The following is a 14,112-nucleotide window of genomic DNA, read 5'->3' as shown; positions in this document are numbered from 1 at the left end:
GTGCCTGGTCCGACATCCAGTCTTTGAAGTGAGACTCCGACCTTCACCCTGGTCAGACTCAGGAGAGTAAATCGGTAAGATACGTCTTATGGCAGCTAATGAGTGAAACAGGAGCTAAGACACTGAATTAAAACAAATGTGAATAAATAGCCAACATTAGCATATGATATGCCAGGGCAACAAAGGAGTGGCTTCGTAAGAAGCATTTCATGGTCCTGGAGTGGCCTACCCAGTTTCCAGTTCTCAACCCCATAGAAAATCTGTGGCGGGAGTTGAAAGTCCGTGTTGCCCAACGACAGCCCCAAAACATCACTGCTCTAGAGGAGATCTGCCTGGAGGAATGGGCCAAAATACCAGCAACAGTGTGTGAAAAGATTGTGAAGAGTTACAGAAAACGTTTGGCCTCCGTTATTGCCAACAAAGGGTACATAACAAAGTATTCAGACTTTTGGTCTTGACCAAATACTTATTTTCCACTCTAATTTGCAATTAATTCTTTCAAAATCATCAACAACAATGTAATTTTCAGAGTTTTTTTCCCCACATTCTGTCTCTCATGCTTGAGCTTTACCCACGTTGACAATTACAGGCCTCTCTAATCTTTTCAAGTAGGAGAACTTGCACAATTGGCGGTTGACTAAATACCTATTTGCCCCACTGTATACCTCTGAAGTAGATCTACGGCTGCATTGAGCAGCAGCAGAATCACATCTCCACATTTAGAACGAAAAGAGGCGCATTACAATATGTCCTAAGATTATTCTGGCGAATGATGTGTGAATCGTTTAAAACAAGGAAGTGGGGGATGAAAATTAACTTCCTCTCTTCTCCTGGATTGCCCCTTACTCAGCATAGCACGTAAAAGACTCGAAATATACTTTTTCTTTCAAGAGCAGTTTTGCTAATTAATGACTATTTGAGGAGCAACTTCCTAATTTTAAGAAGCAATTTTTTCGCAGGTTAATACTAGTGACCTGAAGCAAGGGATTTATTAAATTACCGTATTTTCACGACTTTAAGGCGCCATTAAAAGTCTTAAATTTTCTCCAAAATGGACAGGATGCCTTATGATGCGGAGCGTCTTTTGTATGCGCTGAGTTCCGAAATTTGACTGACAGCCAACACGCTGTTTATATAGAGAAAAGGCGAAAGTGACTGTGGCCAGGCATGCGGGAAAGTCGGCCAAACAGGGAAGGGTGGGCGTGTATATATACACACATATATGGAGAAAGAGAGAGGGGGCGGGGGGCGTCAGATGTGAGAGAGGACAGGCATGCTGGGGAGCTGTCCGCCAATGGGTGAAGGGTGGGCGTGTAAGTGGACGCTAAAGGGACGCCGCAAGCAGGTACCAACACCTGTATAGAGTGTGGCAATGTGCATCGTTGCAAAACAACTTCGGTTTTGGTTTCTAAGAACGCCCGAAAATAAATTCGACAAAGAGACACGCCTACGAAGCTCAGTTCAAACTTAAAGCCAACGGTTATGCTTTTGGCATGCGTGCCCATCTCACAGCAGCGGTGAAAAAACAAGTCAAGCAAATGAACTCTGCGCTTGCCGTTATTCCCGGAGGCTTGATTAAAGAACTCCAACCGCTGGACATTGGCTGGGTTTGTGTGTCCCAATGATCCTTGGAGCTCGGTCTGTCGTGGTGAAGAAAGAGCTGAGCCAAAAGGGCGAAGCTCTCAATTTACCGGTCGATCTACGCCCCAACCCTCATCTATGGTCACGAGCTATGGGTCGTGACCGAAAGAACGAGATCCCGGATACAAGCGGCCGAAATGAGTTTTCACCGCAGGGTGTCCGGGCTCTCCCTTAGAGATAAGGTGAGAAGCTCGGTCATCCGGGAGGGGCTCAGAGTCGAGCCGCTTCTCCTCCACATCGAGAGGAGCCAGATGAGGTGGCTTGGGCATCTAATTCGGATGCCTCCTGAGCGCCTCCCTGGTGAGGTGTTCCGGGCATGTCCTACCGGAAGGAGACCCCGAGGAAGACCCAGGACATGCTGGAGAGACTGTCACCCAGCTGGCCTGGGAACGTCTCGGGATCCCCCGGGGAGAGCTGGAAGAAGTAGCTAGGGACAGGGAGGTCTGGGCTTCCCTGCTAAAGCTGTTGCCCCCGCGACCTGGCCCCTGATAAGCGGTAGATGATTGATGGATGGATGGAAATATGACAATATAAGGTTTAGACAGTAGCTCAGCAGCACTCACAAATATTTTAGTAATTGATTAACTTTCCATATTTTCCGCACTAAAAGGCGCAACTGTAAGTTACCCTTTTTTCCATTTTCTTAAAAGCTCACACTGCGCCTTAAAATCCGATGCGCCTTGTGTATGGTCATTACAGTAGTATGTAGATCCCAAAATGGTTCCTTGCTGGAAACATGCTTTCAACGCAGAGTTCAAACTCAAGGCGACAGTTACGCAGTTGAACATGGAAATAGAGCAACAGCAAGAGAATTAAGTTAACTGTGTCGCTGCTTCCTTAAATACATTTTACTGACATGTGATCTTTCTGTTGGCCTTTCCTTGAGCGTAGCTCCATCTAGTGGATGCATTGTAGGTTGCGTCTTATAATGCTGTGCTTTCAATATATGAAAACATGTCAAAATAGGCTATTCATTGAACCTCATAATCCGGTGCACCGTTTAGTGGGGAAATTACAGTACCCCAAATTAGATGAAATAATTGAGTATTGGGCTACATTATGTATTTGTTTTATTAAATGGCACTTATGAATGCTCTTGGTATCCTGCCTCTCTGCTAGGTCGTCAGTGCCAGGCAAGTTACGCCACAATTTGTGAATTGATTGTGCCTGCTTTGCACTGTTGTTCGATCTTTCGCATAAGCCGGCATCATTTCTGAGGAGCCGCATGGCAGCCAGACAGACTCTGTTGTGAACTTGCCCGGCTGTTCATTTCGAATACGGAAGACTAGGATTTGGATTGATTTGAGGATGGGGATTGGTCAAAAAATAACCTGAGTATATTGTTAAATACTTCAATAAACTCCACCCAAGCTCTGATATGCTCCCGCGTGCATTCTACCTTTTTTTAAGCTAGCGTTTTACAATGCCTAACGTCCAATGACACATTGCATATTGTGTATGTTAAATACAGAAATAGCACCTGTAACTGACACTACTGCCTTTTAATATGGTGCGCCGTATGGGCGTGAAAATACAATACAGTGATCCCTCGCTATTTCGCGGTTCATTTATCGCGGCTTCGGTGCATCGCGGATTTTCCGTTGCACAAGTCCCGTTTGCAAAAAGTCTGCAAACGGTCCACGAGAAGCAGGGAAAGTCAGCAAAACAACAGTGCGTCACATAGAGCAACATATACAGTGGGGTGAGGAGGGGGCTGAGAAGATGTAAAGCCATGTTGATTCGCTGTGTGCATCTTCTTTCTGTCTTATCACGTGGGTTACTCTTTGATCTTTCATCAGTGTCGAAGTGTTGTTTACGATGCTGCAAGTGTGTGCGCGTCAGTGCGTGCGTGCGTTTGTGTGTGTGTGTGTGTGTTTGTGTGTGCGTGTGTTAGTGCGCTCTGCTCAAGCGTAAAGGCCCACTTGAGGCAATTTTTTTTAATGTACTGTATATGTTAATTGGTCGCGACTTCGCGGATTTTCGTTTATCGCGGGTTGTTTTGGTCCCCATTAACCGTGATAAACGAGGGATTACTGTACTCTTCTTTCCATAGTCTTGAAAGAAGGCAGTCTTTGTGGTTGTCTTCATCATCTTCTCCATGTGCAATTCCAAACATGGATCTGGTATCCTGTGTCAAGGATGCACGTTCCCTATAGGTGTTGTACCAATCGTTTCTTGCTGACTCATTTCGAGTTATGTTGACCAATTCTCCAGCAAACTTTCGGTTTTGTTGATCTGCTGAAGACAAATCAAACAGCACCTCGTTGAAGCTGTGGTTGGTTTCTTGGATGACAAATTCACCATCGAGGAAACCCTGATTTGACCTGTCTTGCCAACAGTGCCAGAAATGGCACAGGAAACACTCGAAATGGAGTAGGGCCCTCCCCAGAAAGGAAATATACCTTTCTTTTCATCCTGTTTAAATTGACTCAAACCCCCTTCACCAAGGACTTACAACTTCCAATATGGACAATCTCAATAAACCAAGAGGTGGAATTATTGATAACACTTTAAGAAACTGTAATTAAAAATCTCAACAGGTAAAGTAAATTGTTCCCATTCGGTCACAAAGACGTTGGACCCCACATCTCAAGTTAAGATGAGAGACAATAGTCTTTTCTTTCATGGCATCCCTTCCGATGTTCGTGCTGAAGTCATGTTTGGCTCTCAGGCAATGCTGTTTATGATTCTAGGTTTGCTGTGGAAATTTCTGTCGGTCCGTGTGAGATTACGAAATATAGACGGGGTCCCATTACAAAAGGAAGCACGAAAAATGTGTTTCCATTACAGTTTTGCAATATAATTCCATATCGACACATCTGAAGAACCAATTTATGAGACCAATTTTTTTTTTAATCTCACTACGAAGAGAGTGAACAAGTAAAAGAAGTGTTTGACTTCTGAATGTTCGAGTTCCATTCAGGATTGTCCAGTTCCAAAAACATGACATGGCTGTCTTGGTTGAACAATTTTACCATGACAATAACGAAGCAATTTTGTTCCTGTCTAATTTAATTGTAGTCGCTGCAAAGCAACAATCCGCTAGAATCTATTGCATACATGACTAAGTTGAATCTGCTTCATTTTGGGCGAGTGTTTGGAAGCTTCATCCAATGTTCCATAAGCTTTAGGAGTTATAGATGCGTGTCAGCACACAATAACATTTTACTTTGGAATCTAGCCAACAAAGTGACGGTTGCCCTTGTCAAACCACACCTGGATGTGCAAGAAAGGTTCATTATCACAAATGTTTAGCATTAGGTCTTGAGTGTGCCTGATATCTGATCTGAGTCGCTTGAAGTCAAGAAAATACAATGTTGCATCAAGGGTATTTGTTTTGATGACTTTTGTGGTTGTCAATGTTCTGTGCATTTGTTTTATCCCTTAATGGGAATAATGTAATGTTTTCAGATTGATTGTGATATTAATTTAAATGCTCACACATTGTCTCCCTTGTTTTCTTTTGTTTTAGATGTCGAGCTTTGCCTCCACACAGAGTTTGAATGACAAAAGCAGTACCATGGTGCAACGCTCTAATTCTTGGGACAACCCTCCTCTGAGTGCCAGGGTTCCTGTCTGTCCACTCACATCCTGCAGTCCTGCTCAACATTTTACAACACAAACTTTGCCGCGGCTACCCAGGGAAACCAAAGCCTATGCTCCAATTTCTCCCCTGAATACTTAAGAGGCTAAATCTTGTTTTCAAATCTCATTTATTAGTCATACCTTAACATATGTTTCTTCAAACCTGACTGTTCCCAGACATACAACCAAATGTCCAAACCACCCCTTATCTCAACTCAAAAACATTTGGTGAATATTTTGGATCCAATCGTTTCTGGACATGTTCAGGCTACAGAGTTCAAACCCAAGGCTCCCAGCTTTTCATACCATTGGAAGAACCTCTTCTGAGTCATGCAGGGATGCCAAGGTGCCCTTGCAACCTCATGAAGCACTTGAGTCCAGTTCCTAAAGGAAGACTCTCCTTTAACCAACCATGCCCAGGTTCTACAGATTGATGTGAGCAATTATCGTTTAAGAACAACGAACAAACTGTAGGTTTGTGTATGAGCTATTCATACAATATTTGCAGCTTGCCTTTAAACACTTTTGCACTCTTAGACCTCAACCTGCAGGTTCACTACATTAAAGTACCGGTTCACAACATTAAAGTACCATGTGTTTTTATCCTCTTGATTTTCAATTTAATATGAAAATAAAGGAAGTAGATTTTAAGGTGTTGATTTGGAGGAACTTCATTACTCATCATCTGGACCATGGGGTACCTGCTGGTGATGATAGCTGTTTTGGAAGAATATTCACTGATATACAATCTGGAGTTTAACCAAAAAAAAGCACAAATATGAGGAGGTCAAACTTGTGCTGAAAAGCACAATGTGTAATTGATATGTTGGGTTAAAAAAATCTGAATTTTATGATATATAGGCAAATTTGTCTCCATTAATTTGGGAACTTTGGGAAAAAAAGTTTGGATGACAGAACATAAATCACCTCCTTGAATTTAAAAAAAAGTACTTTTGGTCTTCCCATGCCTTGCAAAAGACTTGAATGATACAACTAACAGAACCATGTGATTTCTGTGAATATGAAGGTTTTTTTTCCTGAATATGTTACAGCACCATGTGTGGTAGGGCATATGCCGTTTCAAGTATAACACTACCATATAAATACTAATCGTTCGTCTTTAGATCAGGGGTGCCCAAACTTTTTTGACCGAAGATCTAATTTTTGATCAACCAACCTCCTGCGATCGACCCATTGCCGTGCACATGCATGCACATATGCACACACGTCATGATGAGGAACAGCCTGACGCGGAGGCATGCCTTTGGCAACCTGTTAACAATTGTAGCTCACACTTACCGTTTTAAAATGCTTCTCTCGGCCCTCCAGATTCCTATTTTTTACCTGTACGCCTGGTGAATTGTACACGAAACAAACTGAATGAAAATAATGATAACGATAAAAGATATGGCGCAACAGCTCCGATCACAAGCTACAATTGCAAACTGCTGAGCGGTAACAACTTCCGGTGACGCAGGTCACACGCCACCTTAGGTTAAAGATTTACCTGCTTCATTTTATTTTTTAAATACTTTTTGTGTAAATGAGACTGATAGGATGGTTAGGGTGCAGTGTATATTAACACAAAAATTATCACTAACATGGACAAAGATACATAAATGTTTGTTTTTTTTTCTCCTCAACACCCTTCGACTAGTCTGACTAGCGATCGACTAGTCAGCGAACTACCGGTCGATCGCGATCAACGTAATGGGCACCCCCTGCGTAGATCTATAAAGTTTCCAATTGTCTGTTAACACTCAGGCATCAGAGGCTATGTAGTCACTTTGATCTTGTTTGACAGTAGCCTTCAGCTGAGTGAGTGTGGCAATAAACAGCTTGAAGCTTCATTTTTGAAGAATATTTGCTTATGTCTGCCAATATGCAATTTGTCGTGAAGTGGTTTGAGTCACCTGCATCCATAAAATACTCCACATCAAAGCAAAAAAAAGAAACCTGGAACATATTTGGAACATATTTTTGTCCCTCTTGGACGGATTTATTTAATAATAATTATTATTATTATCGATTATTTTTAATGACTTATAAGTGCAAAACATTTTATTCAACGATGGGATTGAGGCAGAACGCGTGTTATTAAACAGAGAAGTGTGAACAGGCCACATAGCCTAGAACAGGGGTGCCCATTAGGTAGATCCTGATCTACCGGTAGATCTAAGACAGGTCCCAAGTAGATCCGAGGAGTGTCGAGGAGAAAAAGAACAATCAACCATTTGTGTCTTTGTACATGTTAGTAATATATTTTTTTTTGTGTTAATATACACCCTTCGACTAGTCTGACTAGCGATCGACTAGTCAGCGAACTACCGGTCGATCGCGATCAACGTAATGGGCACCCCCTGCGTAGATCTATAAAGTTTCCAATTGTCTGTTAACACTCAGGCATCAGAGGCTATGTAGTCACTTTGATCTTGTTTGACAGTAGCCTTCAGCTGAGTGAGTGTGGCAATAAACAGCTTGAAGCTTCATTTTTGAAGAATATTTGCTTATGTCTGCCAATATGCAATTTGTCGTGAAGTGGTTTGAGTCACCTGCATCCATAAAATACTCCACATCAAAGCAAAAAAAAAAAAAGAGACCAATCATCTGCTGTGATTATTTATTTATTTTTCTCTGAAGCTAGAGAGCAACATTGCCCGAATGCTAAGAAACCTGGAACATATTTTTGTCCCTCTTGGACGGATTTATTTAATAATAATAATTATTATTATCGATTATTTTTAATGACTTATAAGTGCAAAACATTTTATTCAACGATGGGATTGAGGCAGAACGCGTGTTATTAAACAGAGAAGTGTGAACAGGCCACATAGCCTAGAACAGGGGTGCCCATTAGGTAGATCCTGATCTACCGGTAGATCTAAGACAGGTCCCAAGTAGATCCGAGGAGTGTCGAGGAGAAAAAGAACAATCAACCATTTGTGTCTTTGTACATGTTAGTAATATATATTTTTTTGTGTTAATATACACTGCACACTAATCATCTTATCAGTCTCATTTTCACAAAAAAAAAATTGCGCTCCATCTTTTATCGTCATGATTCTCATTCAGAGTTTGCTTCGTGTACAATTCACCGAGTGCACGAGCAAAGAATAGGACTCTTGGAGGGCCCAGGGAAGCACTTTAAAACAGTACGTGTGAGCTACGATATTTAACAGGCTGCAAAAATGCGTTGCATGCCTCAGTTTCAGGCTGTTTCTCATCACGGCGTACGCGCGTGTGCGCGTGCCGGTAAGGGTAGATCCCGGGAGGTTAGTTGATTGAAAAGTAGATCTTCGGTCCAAAAAGTTTGAGCACCCCTGCATTAGAGGGTATGATCACTACTTTGAAAAATAAGTTGGGCGATGTCAAGTTAAAGCAGGTATTCTTGTCATGGTGAATCATTACAATTTGCGGGACTGTAATGTCTATGCATGAAAACTAAACAAACCTTGCACGCTCATCGACCCAGGTGTAAAATGTGAGATTTTAAAGTTGTCATAAATGAAGAAAACAAAATGCTGTGCACCGCCACCGAGAGTGGAAAAATAACCAATCCTGGTACGATTGACCATTGGCCTCCGAAAATTGGCGGGCACATGTAACACCATGAAATGTTCATTTTAAACTATGATTGCAGTTTACTTTTTTGTACAAGAAGTGAGCTTTGAATATTTGAATGTCCAATTTTGCACAACTCCAGGGGTCATAATTTCATGCCCTGAAGAAATCTGTATAATATTCTAATATACAAACAGCGCCACCTAGTGATGACTATAAATGTCATTTTTGTACATTTTAATGTCATCCACGGTGCCCGTTGAATGAATCAAACTGAAAATTTGTCAGAAAACCCTCATGAAATTCATGCTCCACGCCAAATATTGTGACTTTTCGGCAAAGGGTGTGGACATTAGAGTGCCTAAAATTCTGTGATTCACTATAACAATAATACCTGCGTTCACTGCTTGGACCTGATAATGTCCAAGATGAGTCCTTTTCTGCTCACCTTCACATACAATAATTATGAACTCCACTGGAACAGCTCTGATCCCCCAGTCAGACCATGCAAAAATGGGCAGAGAATGGTGACAGAGTGATTGAATCTAAATTGTTCAGATAGTTTACAACAATAATAATTATAACATTTCCACAGTGTGTGTGGCATGGCCCACCATTTTTGGCATTGAATGCCGAGGGCTGTCAGATTAATTTTATCGAACTGAGATGTGATTGCACAAATTAATGATCATAATAATAATTAACCCAGAAACAACCGGAAGCTGCACAGCCAAGGCACAACTTTGAAGTGAAGACAATAGACTGTTGGAAATAAATGATTAAAATTTTCTGCAAGGCGTAAAGGTAGCTCAGGGCTTTTGAAGGTCTTGAGGCCCCCACAGAAGGCTGTGAAGGCCCTGATTGTATGGCACTGGTCAGATGTCAAACTCTCTTTGTTCGGTTTAAACCTAAATTTACAATTTGAAAAAAGAATAGATTTTCCTAATAATCAATGTATACCAAGCTTAAAAAATGTGACCACATAACCCGTATATGAAGCGAACTGTGGATTTTGTCTGGAAAATGACAAAAACAAGCAATTAGGCCTTTTTTGAAAATCACTCAACATATGCTTAACATTGTGGGGTGGATTGGGCAAAGCTAATACATGTTATATTCCATCCCCATGTCTATTCTCCTTCCTCTGCTAAAAGGTGAACATACAAGTGGATCTACTCACATGGTTGAGTCAGTTAGATTGCAAACGGACTATCAATCGCCAAAAATCACATTCATTTCATCACTGCCTCCTCTCCCCCCCTTTGATTCTCATAATGTACAAACAAACTCATAAATAACTCTCATAAATAACAAACAAACCGTTCATTTTTACTCCAGCTGTTACTTCCATCCCTCCTGATGCGCTTATAAGGGATGCGGGCCGTGCTGGAGCACACAGATGAACAACAGTCCATGCTCACACTCGCACCTCGGATGTTCCATTAACCTGCCATGCATGTTTTTGGAATGTGGGAAGAAACCGGAGTACCCAGAGAAAACCCACGCAAGCACTGAAAGAACATGTAAACTCCACATAGGGAGGCCGGAGCCGGAATTTTATCCGCACCTCTGCACTGTGAGGCCAATGTCGACCACCGGGCCGCCTCAGCTGTTACTTGTTATACTGAAATGCTTTGTTTGTTTATTTTGTACTGTGTCTTCCCGTCATCTTCAGCTAGTCATAGCAAACGATCAGAACCTTACATACTAGTACAGTGGTTCTTAACCTCGTTAAAGGTACAAAACCCAACCAGTTCGTATGCACATACACCGAACCCTTACTGAAATATAAAACTATGATTTAAGAAGTGTTCCTTCAGTTTTGCCGGTGCGAAATGAGAGTTGATCAACTTGTTATGACAAATCAGGCAGATAGGACGCAGAGTCCCATCACATTCTGTGTGCATGTTGTACATATTCGTCTGACCGCTTTCTTTTTTTTGCTCGACATAGCATGTATTAAAACATCCCTTCCGCCCCCCAAAAAAAATCACAGGATGTACTATCGCGACAGTCACACTTTGACGACCGAGCAAACTAACTTTCCTGCAGCACTGACTGGACAAGCAATGTAATGCGATCATCTTCAGCCAGTGATGGACAAGTGGGCGTGTCTTAACTAAGATATCCTTTATTTGTCCCACAATGGGGAAATTTACAGCCTCCAGCAGCAAGAATGTGGGTAGAGAGAAGAAAGAAGAAAAAAAAAACACCGTTCAATTAAGTGCAATATAAATACAAAATGGATAAATCGCAGTGCTATTTACAATTGTTTTTCACATCATTTAATTATTATTATTATTATTATTATTTTTATTTTTATTCAGCAGCCTGACAGCAGTCGGTAGGAACGACCGTCGGTATCTCTCCTTGCAGCGCGGGTGTAACAGTCTCTGGCTGAAGGAGCTACCTAGTGCTGTCAGGGCGGGCTGGAGAGGGTGGGAGGGACTGTTCATCATAGCTTTTAGCTTAGTTAGCATCCTTCTGTTGCCCACCTCCACCAGAGTGTCAAGAGAGCAGCCCAGGACAGACCTGGCCTTCCTCACCAGTCGCTCCAGTCTCTTTCTGTCCCGGGCTGAGATGCTGCCTGACCAGCAGACAATGCCATAATGGATGGCCGAGGCCACCACCGAGTTATAGAGAGTCTTAAGGAGCGACCCCTGACCCCTAAAAGACCTCAGTTTCCTGAGTAGGAACTAAATGACATGTTAAGTCGGGTGTGTTTTCGGGCACTCGGGGGACATCCTGAACTGGTTGCCAGCTGGTCGCAGGGCATACATAGACAAACAACAATTCACACCCACAATCCATTAAACTACCAGGCAAGCTTTTGGAACGTGGGAGGAAGCCTGAGTACCTGGAGAAAACTCAAGCACGCATGGGGGAACATGCAAAGCCCACACAGGAAGGTGGGGTGCCTGGAATCAACCCCATGACCTCTCCTCTAGGAGGCGGATGTGCTAACTTATCGTTGACGGTGTCACCTAATAATATGAATAATGATGAAGGGTGCCCCGGTAGTCCAGTGTTTAGCACGTCGGCTTCACAGTGCAGAGGTAGGATTCCAGCTCCGGCCTCCCTGTGTGGAGTTTGCATGTTCCCCCGGGCTTGCGTGGGTTTTCTCCGGGTGCTCCGGTTTCCTCCCACATTCCAAAAACATGCATGGCAGGCTGATTGGATGCTCTAAATCAGGGGTGCTCATTAGGTAGATCCTGATCTACCGGTAGATCGAAGACAGGTCCCAAGTAGATCCGAGGAGTGTCAAGGAGAAAAAAAACAAACAACCATTTGTGTGTCTTTGTACATGTTAATACAGTGCACTCCGCTTAATAGAACTCTGGTTAATAGAGTAATCCGCTTAATAGAGCAAAAGGCTCTGGAACTGATTTGCCTAATGCAATTTCCTATAAAGATACTCCGCTTAGTAGAACAGATCTCCGCTTAATAGAACAGGCCGTAAGCAATGAAAATTGTAAACTAGTGGTTTTCGAAGTGTAGCCATCGCGATACCACTATCGCGAGAAAACGCGATACCACTGCTATGCTGTTGCGCCTACGATTACGCCATACAATGTTGCGCAATGTGTAGTTCTAGCCGTATAACAGGTAGCACGCGTCACTCCACACATAGACACACGCACGTCACAATGGCTTCAACTTAATTCAAGAGATGAGGGCTATCACCTGCGGATAAGAAGGACATACTCAGACGATACGATACATTGCCAGATTCTCAGAAGGATTGTACGCCCGCGGTTTCCAGGACTTCCCTCTTATCCAGCGCATTGAGAGGGAAGTCAACCGCAAAATTACGGACTCCTGTTTCCAGACAAAAGTAACGAAATTTTTCTCGTGGTTTGAGATGTTTGACTGAAGCAGTGTTGGTTGATTAAAGATATGGACGTCCGCAGTCGAAATATCTCTTCTAACTCGTCAGCAGGGGTTTTTCTGCGTGCATAACTTGGTCGTCGACGTGTCTGATGACCATCTCCGGTTAATAGAAACTCCGCTTAGTAGAACAGAAGCGCTTCGGCCCAATGGTGTTCTATTAAGCGGAGTGCACTGTAATATATTTTTTGTGTTAATGTACACTGCACCCTAATCATCTTATCATTCTCATGTTCACCCAAAAATTATTTGAAAATAAAATAAAGCAGGTAAATCTTGAATTTACGGTGGCACGTGATTACGTCACCGGAAGTTGTTAGCTCTCAGCAGTCTGCAATTGCAGCTTGTGATCAGAACTGTTGCGCTCTATCTTTTATCGTCATTATTCTCATTCAGAGTTTGCTTCGTGTACAATTCGCAGAGGGCACGAGCAAAGAATAGGAATCTAGGAGGGCCCAGGGAAGCACTTTAAAACGGTACGTGTGAGCTACGATAGGTAACAGGCTGCAAAAGTGCGTCGCATGCCTCAGTTTCAGGCTGTTTCTCATCAGGGCGTGCGTGTGCGTGTGTTTGTGTGTGCGTGCGTGTGCACGCGCGTGCCGGTAAGGGTAGATCCCGGGAGGTTAGCTGTGATCGAAAAGTAGATCTTCGATCCAAAAAGTTTGAGCACCCCTGCTCTAAATTGGCCCAAGGTGTGAGTGTGGGTGTGGATTAGTAATAATAAAACAATGGTAGATTTGACTGACGGATCGGTTCCCACTCAGTGACAGCTTGGATGTGGGTGTGAATGGCTGTTCGTCTCTACATGTGCCCCGTGACTGACTGGCGACCAATTCAGGGTGTTGTCCATCTCTCCAGCCCCACACGGCACACTGTGCAGTATAACCGGTGGTGAGAACGAAAGAAGGAATGAATGGAAAGGCTGTTGCTTTTTTTTTCCACACATCGTTGCAGTAAGATTCATTTACATGCAGTAATACAGTGCGTACATATAACCAGAAGACTAGAATTTACATAATTCTTATTCTTCGGGCGAAGCACGCTCTTGTGACGTAATTCACTCCCAACCGCTGCGCGCATTAAAACTGTAGATAGAGGAGAAAGGTTTGTTTATTTATTTATTATTTAAAATCAGCCAAGTATCGTGAGGAGCAGACGGCGGTGGGAGTGGATTCCCGTTCTTCTTTCCAGCATCACCGCCATTTCTGAAGGAGACTGTTTGTGCGTCAAACCCTCAGATGCTTATTGGCCGTGAGCTCGTCGTTGAATGTAATTGTTGATATCGACGTGAATCAATGAGACGGATGCGATTAACCACTGATTTTTTTAAATGAAGTGGAATATCTTTTTTTTGGCCCGCCACTGCCTTTATTTGAAGCCATTGTTTTGAGGTTTCTTATTTCTAACGTTTCATCCTTGTATTTCTCACGGGCTATG

At 42.8% G+C, this 14,112-nt stretch overlaps 2 protein-coding genes across 7 annotated transcripts in view; both read left to right on the top strand.

Moving 5' to 3' along the window:
* ect2 (epithelial cell transforming 2) overlaps positions 1 to 5,410 on the top strand; it is a 103,760-nt gene extending 98,350 nt beyond the window's left edge. For all 3 annotated transcript variants that reach the window (XM_052073361.1, XM_052073359.1, XM_052073360.1), the window contains one exon: positions 5,114 to 5,410. In XM_052073361.1, coding sequence (XP_051929321.1) covers positions 5,114 to 5,326 — 213 coding nt within the window. In that variant the 3' untranslated portion in view covers positions 5,327 to 5,410. The remainder of the gene's footprint in view (positions 1 to 5,113) is intronic.
* An 8,203-nt stretch (positions 5,411 to 13,613) lies between these two features.
* Positions 13,614 to 14,112, top strand: part of nlgn1 (neuroligin 1) — a 139,112-nt gene continuing 138,613 nt past the window's right edge. The window contains exon 1 of one of the 4 annotated variants that reach the window (XM_052073385.1): positions 13,614 to 14,112. This exon is cut by the window's right edge and continues 86 nt beyond it. The gene's annotated coding sequence lies outside the window, so the exon portion shown is untranslated. The other 3 variants (XM_052073381.1, XM_052073382.1, XM_052073384.1) reach the window with 3 other exon arrangements.

Source organism: Hippocampus zosterae, chromosome 8 (assembly GCF_025434085.1).
Source record: "Hippocampus zosterae strain Florida chromosome 8, ASM2543408v3, whole genome shotgun sequence".
In the NCBI taxonomy this organism is placed as follows: Eukaryota; Metazoa; Chordata; class Actinopteri; order Syngnathiformes; family Syngnathidae; genus Hippocampus; species Hippocampus zosterae.
This window is presented reverse-complemented; position numbering and strand designations above follow the sequence as displayed.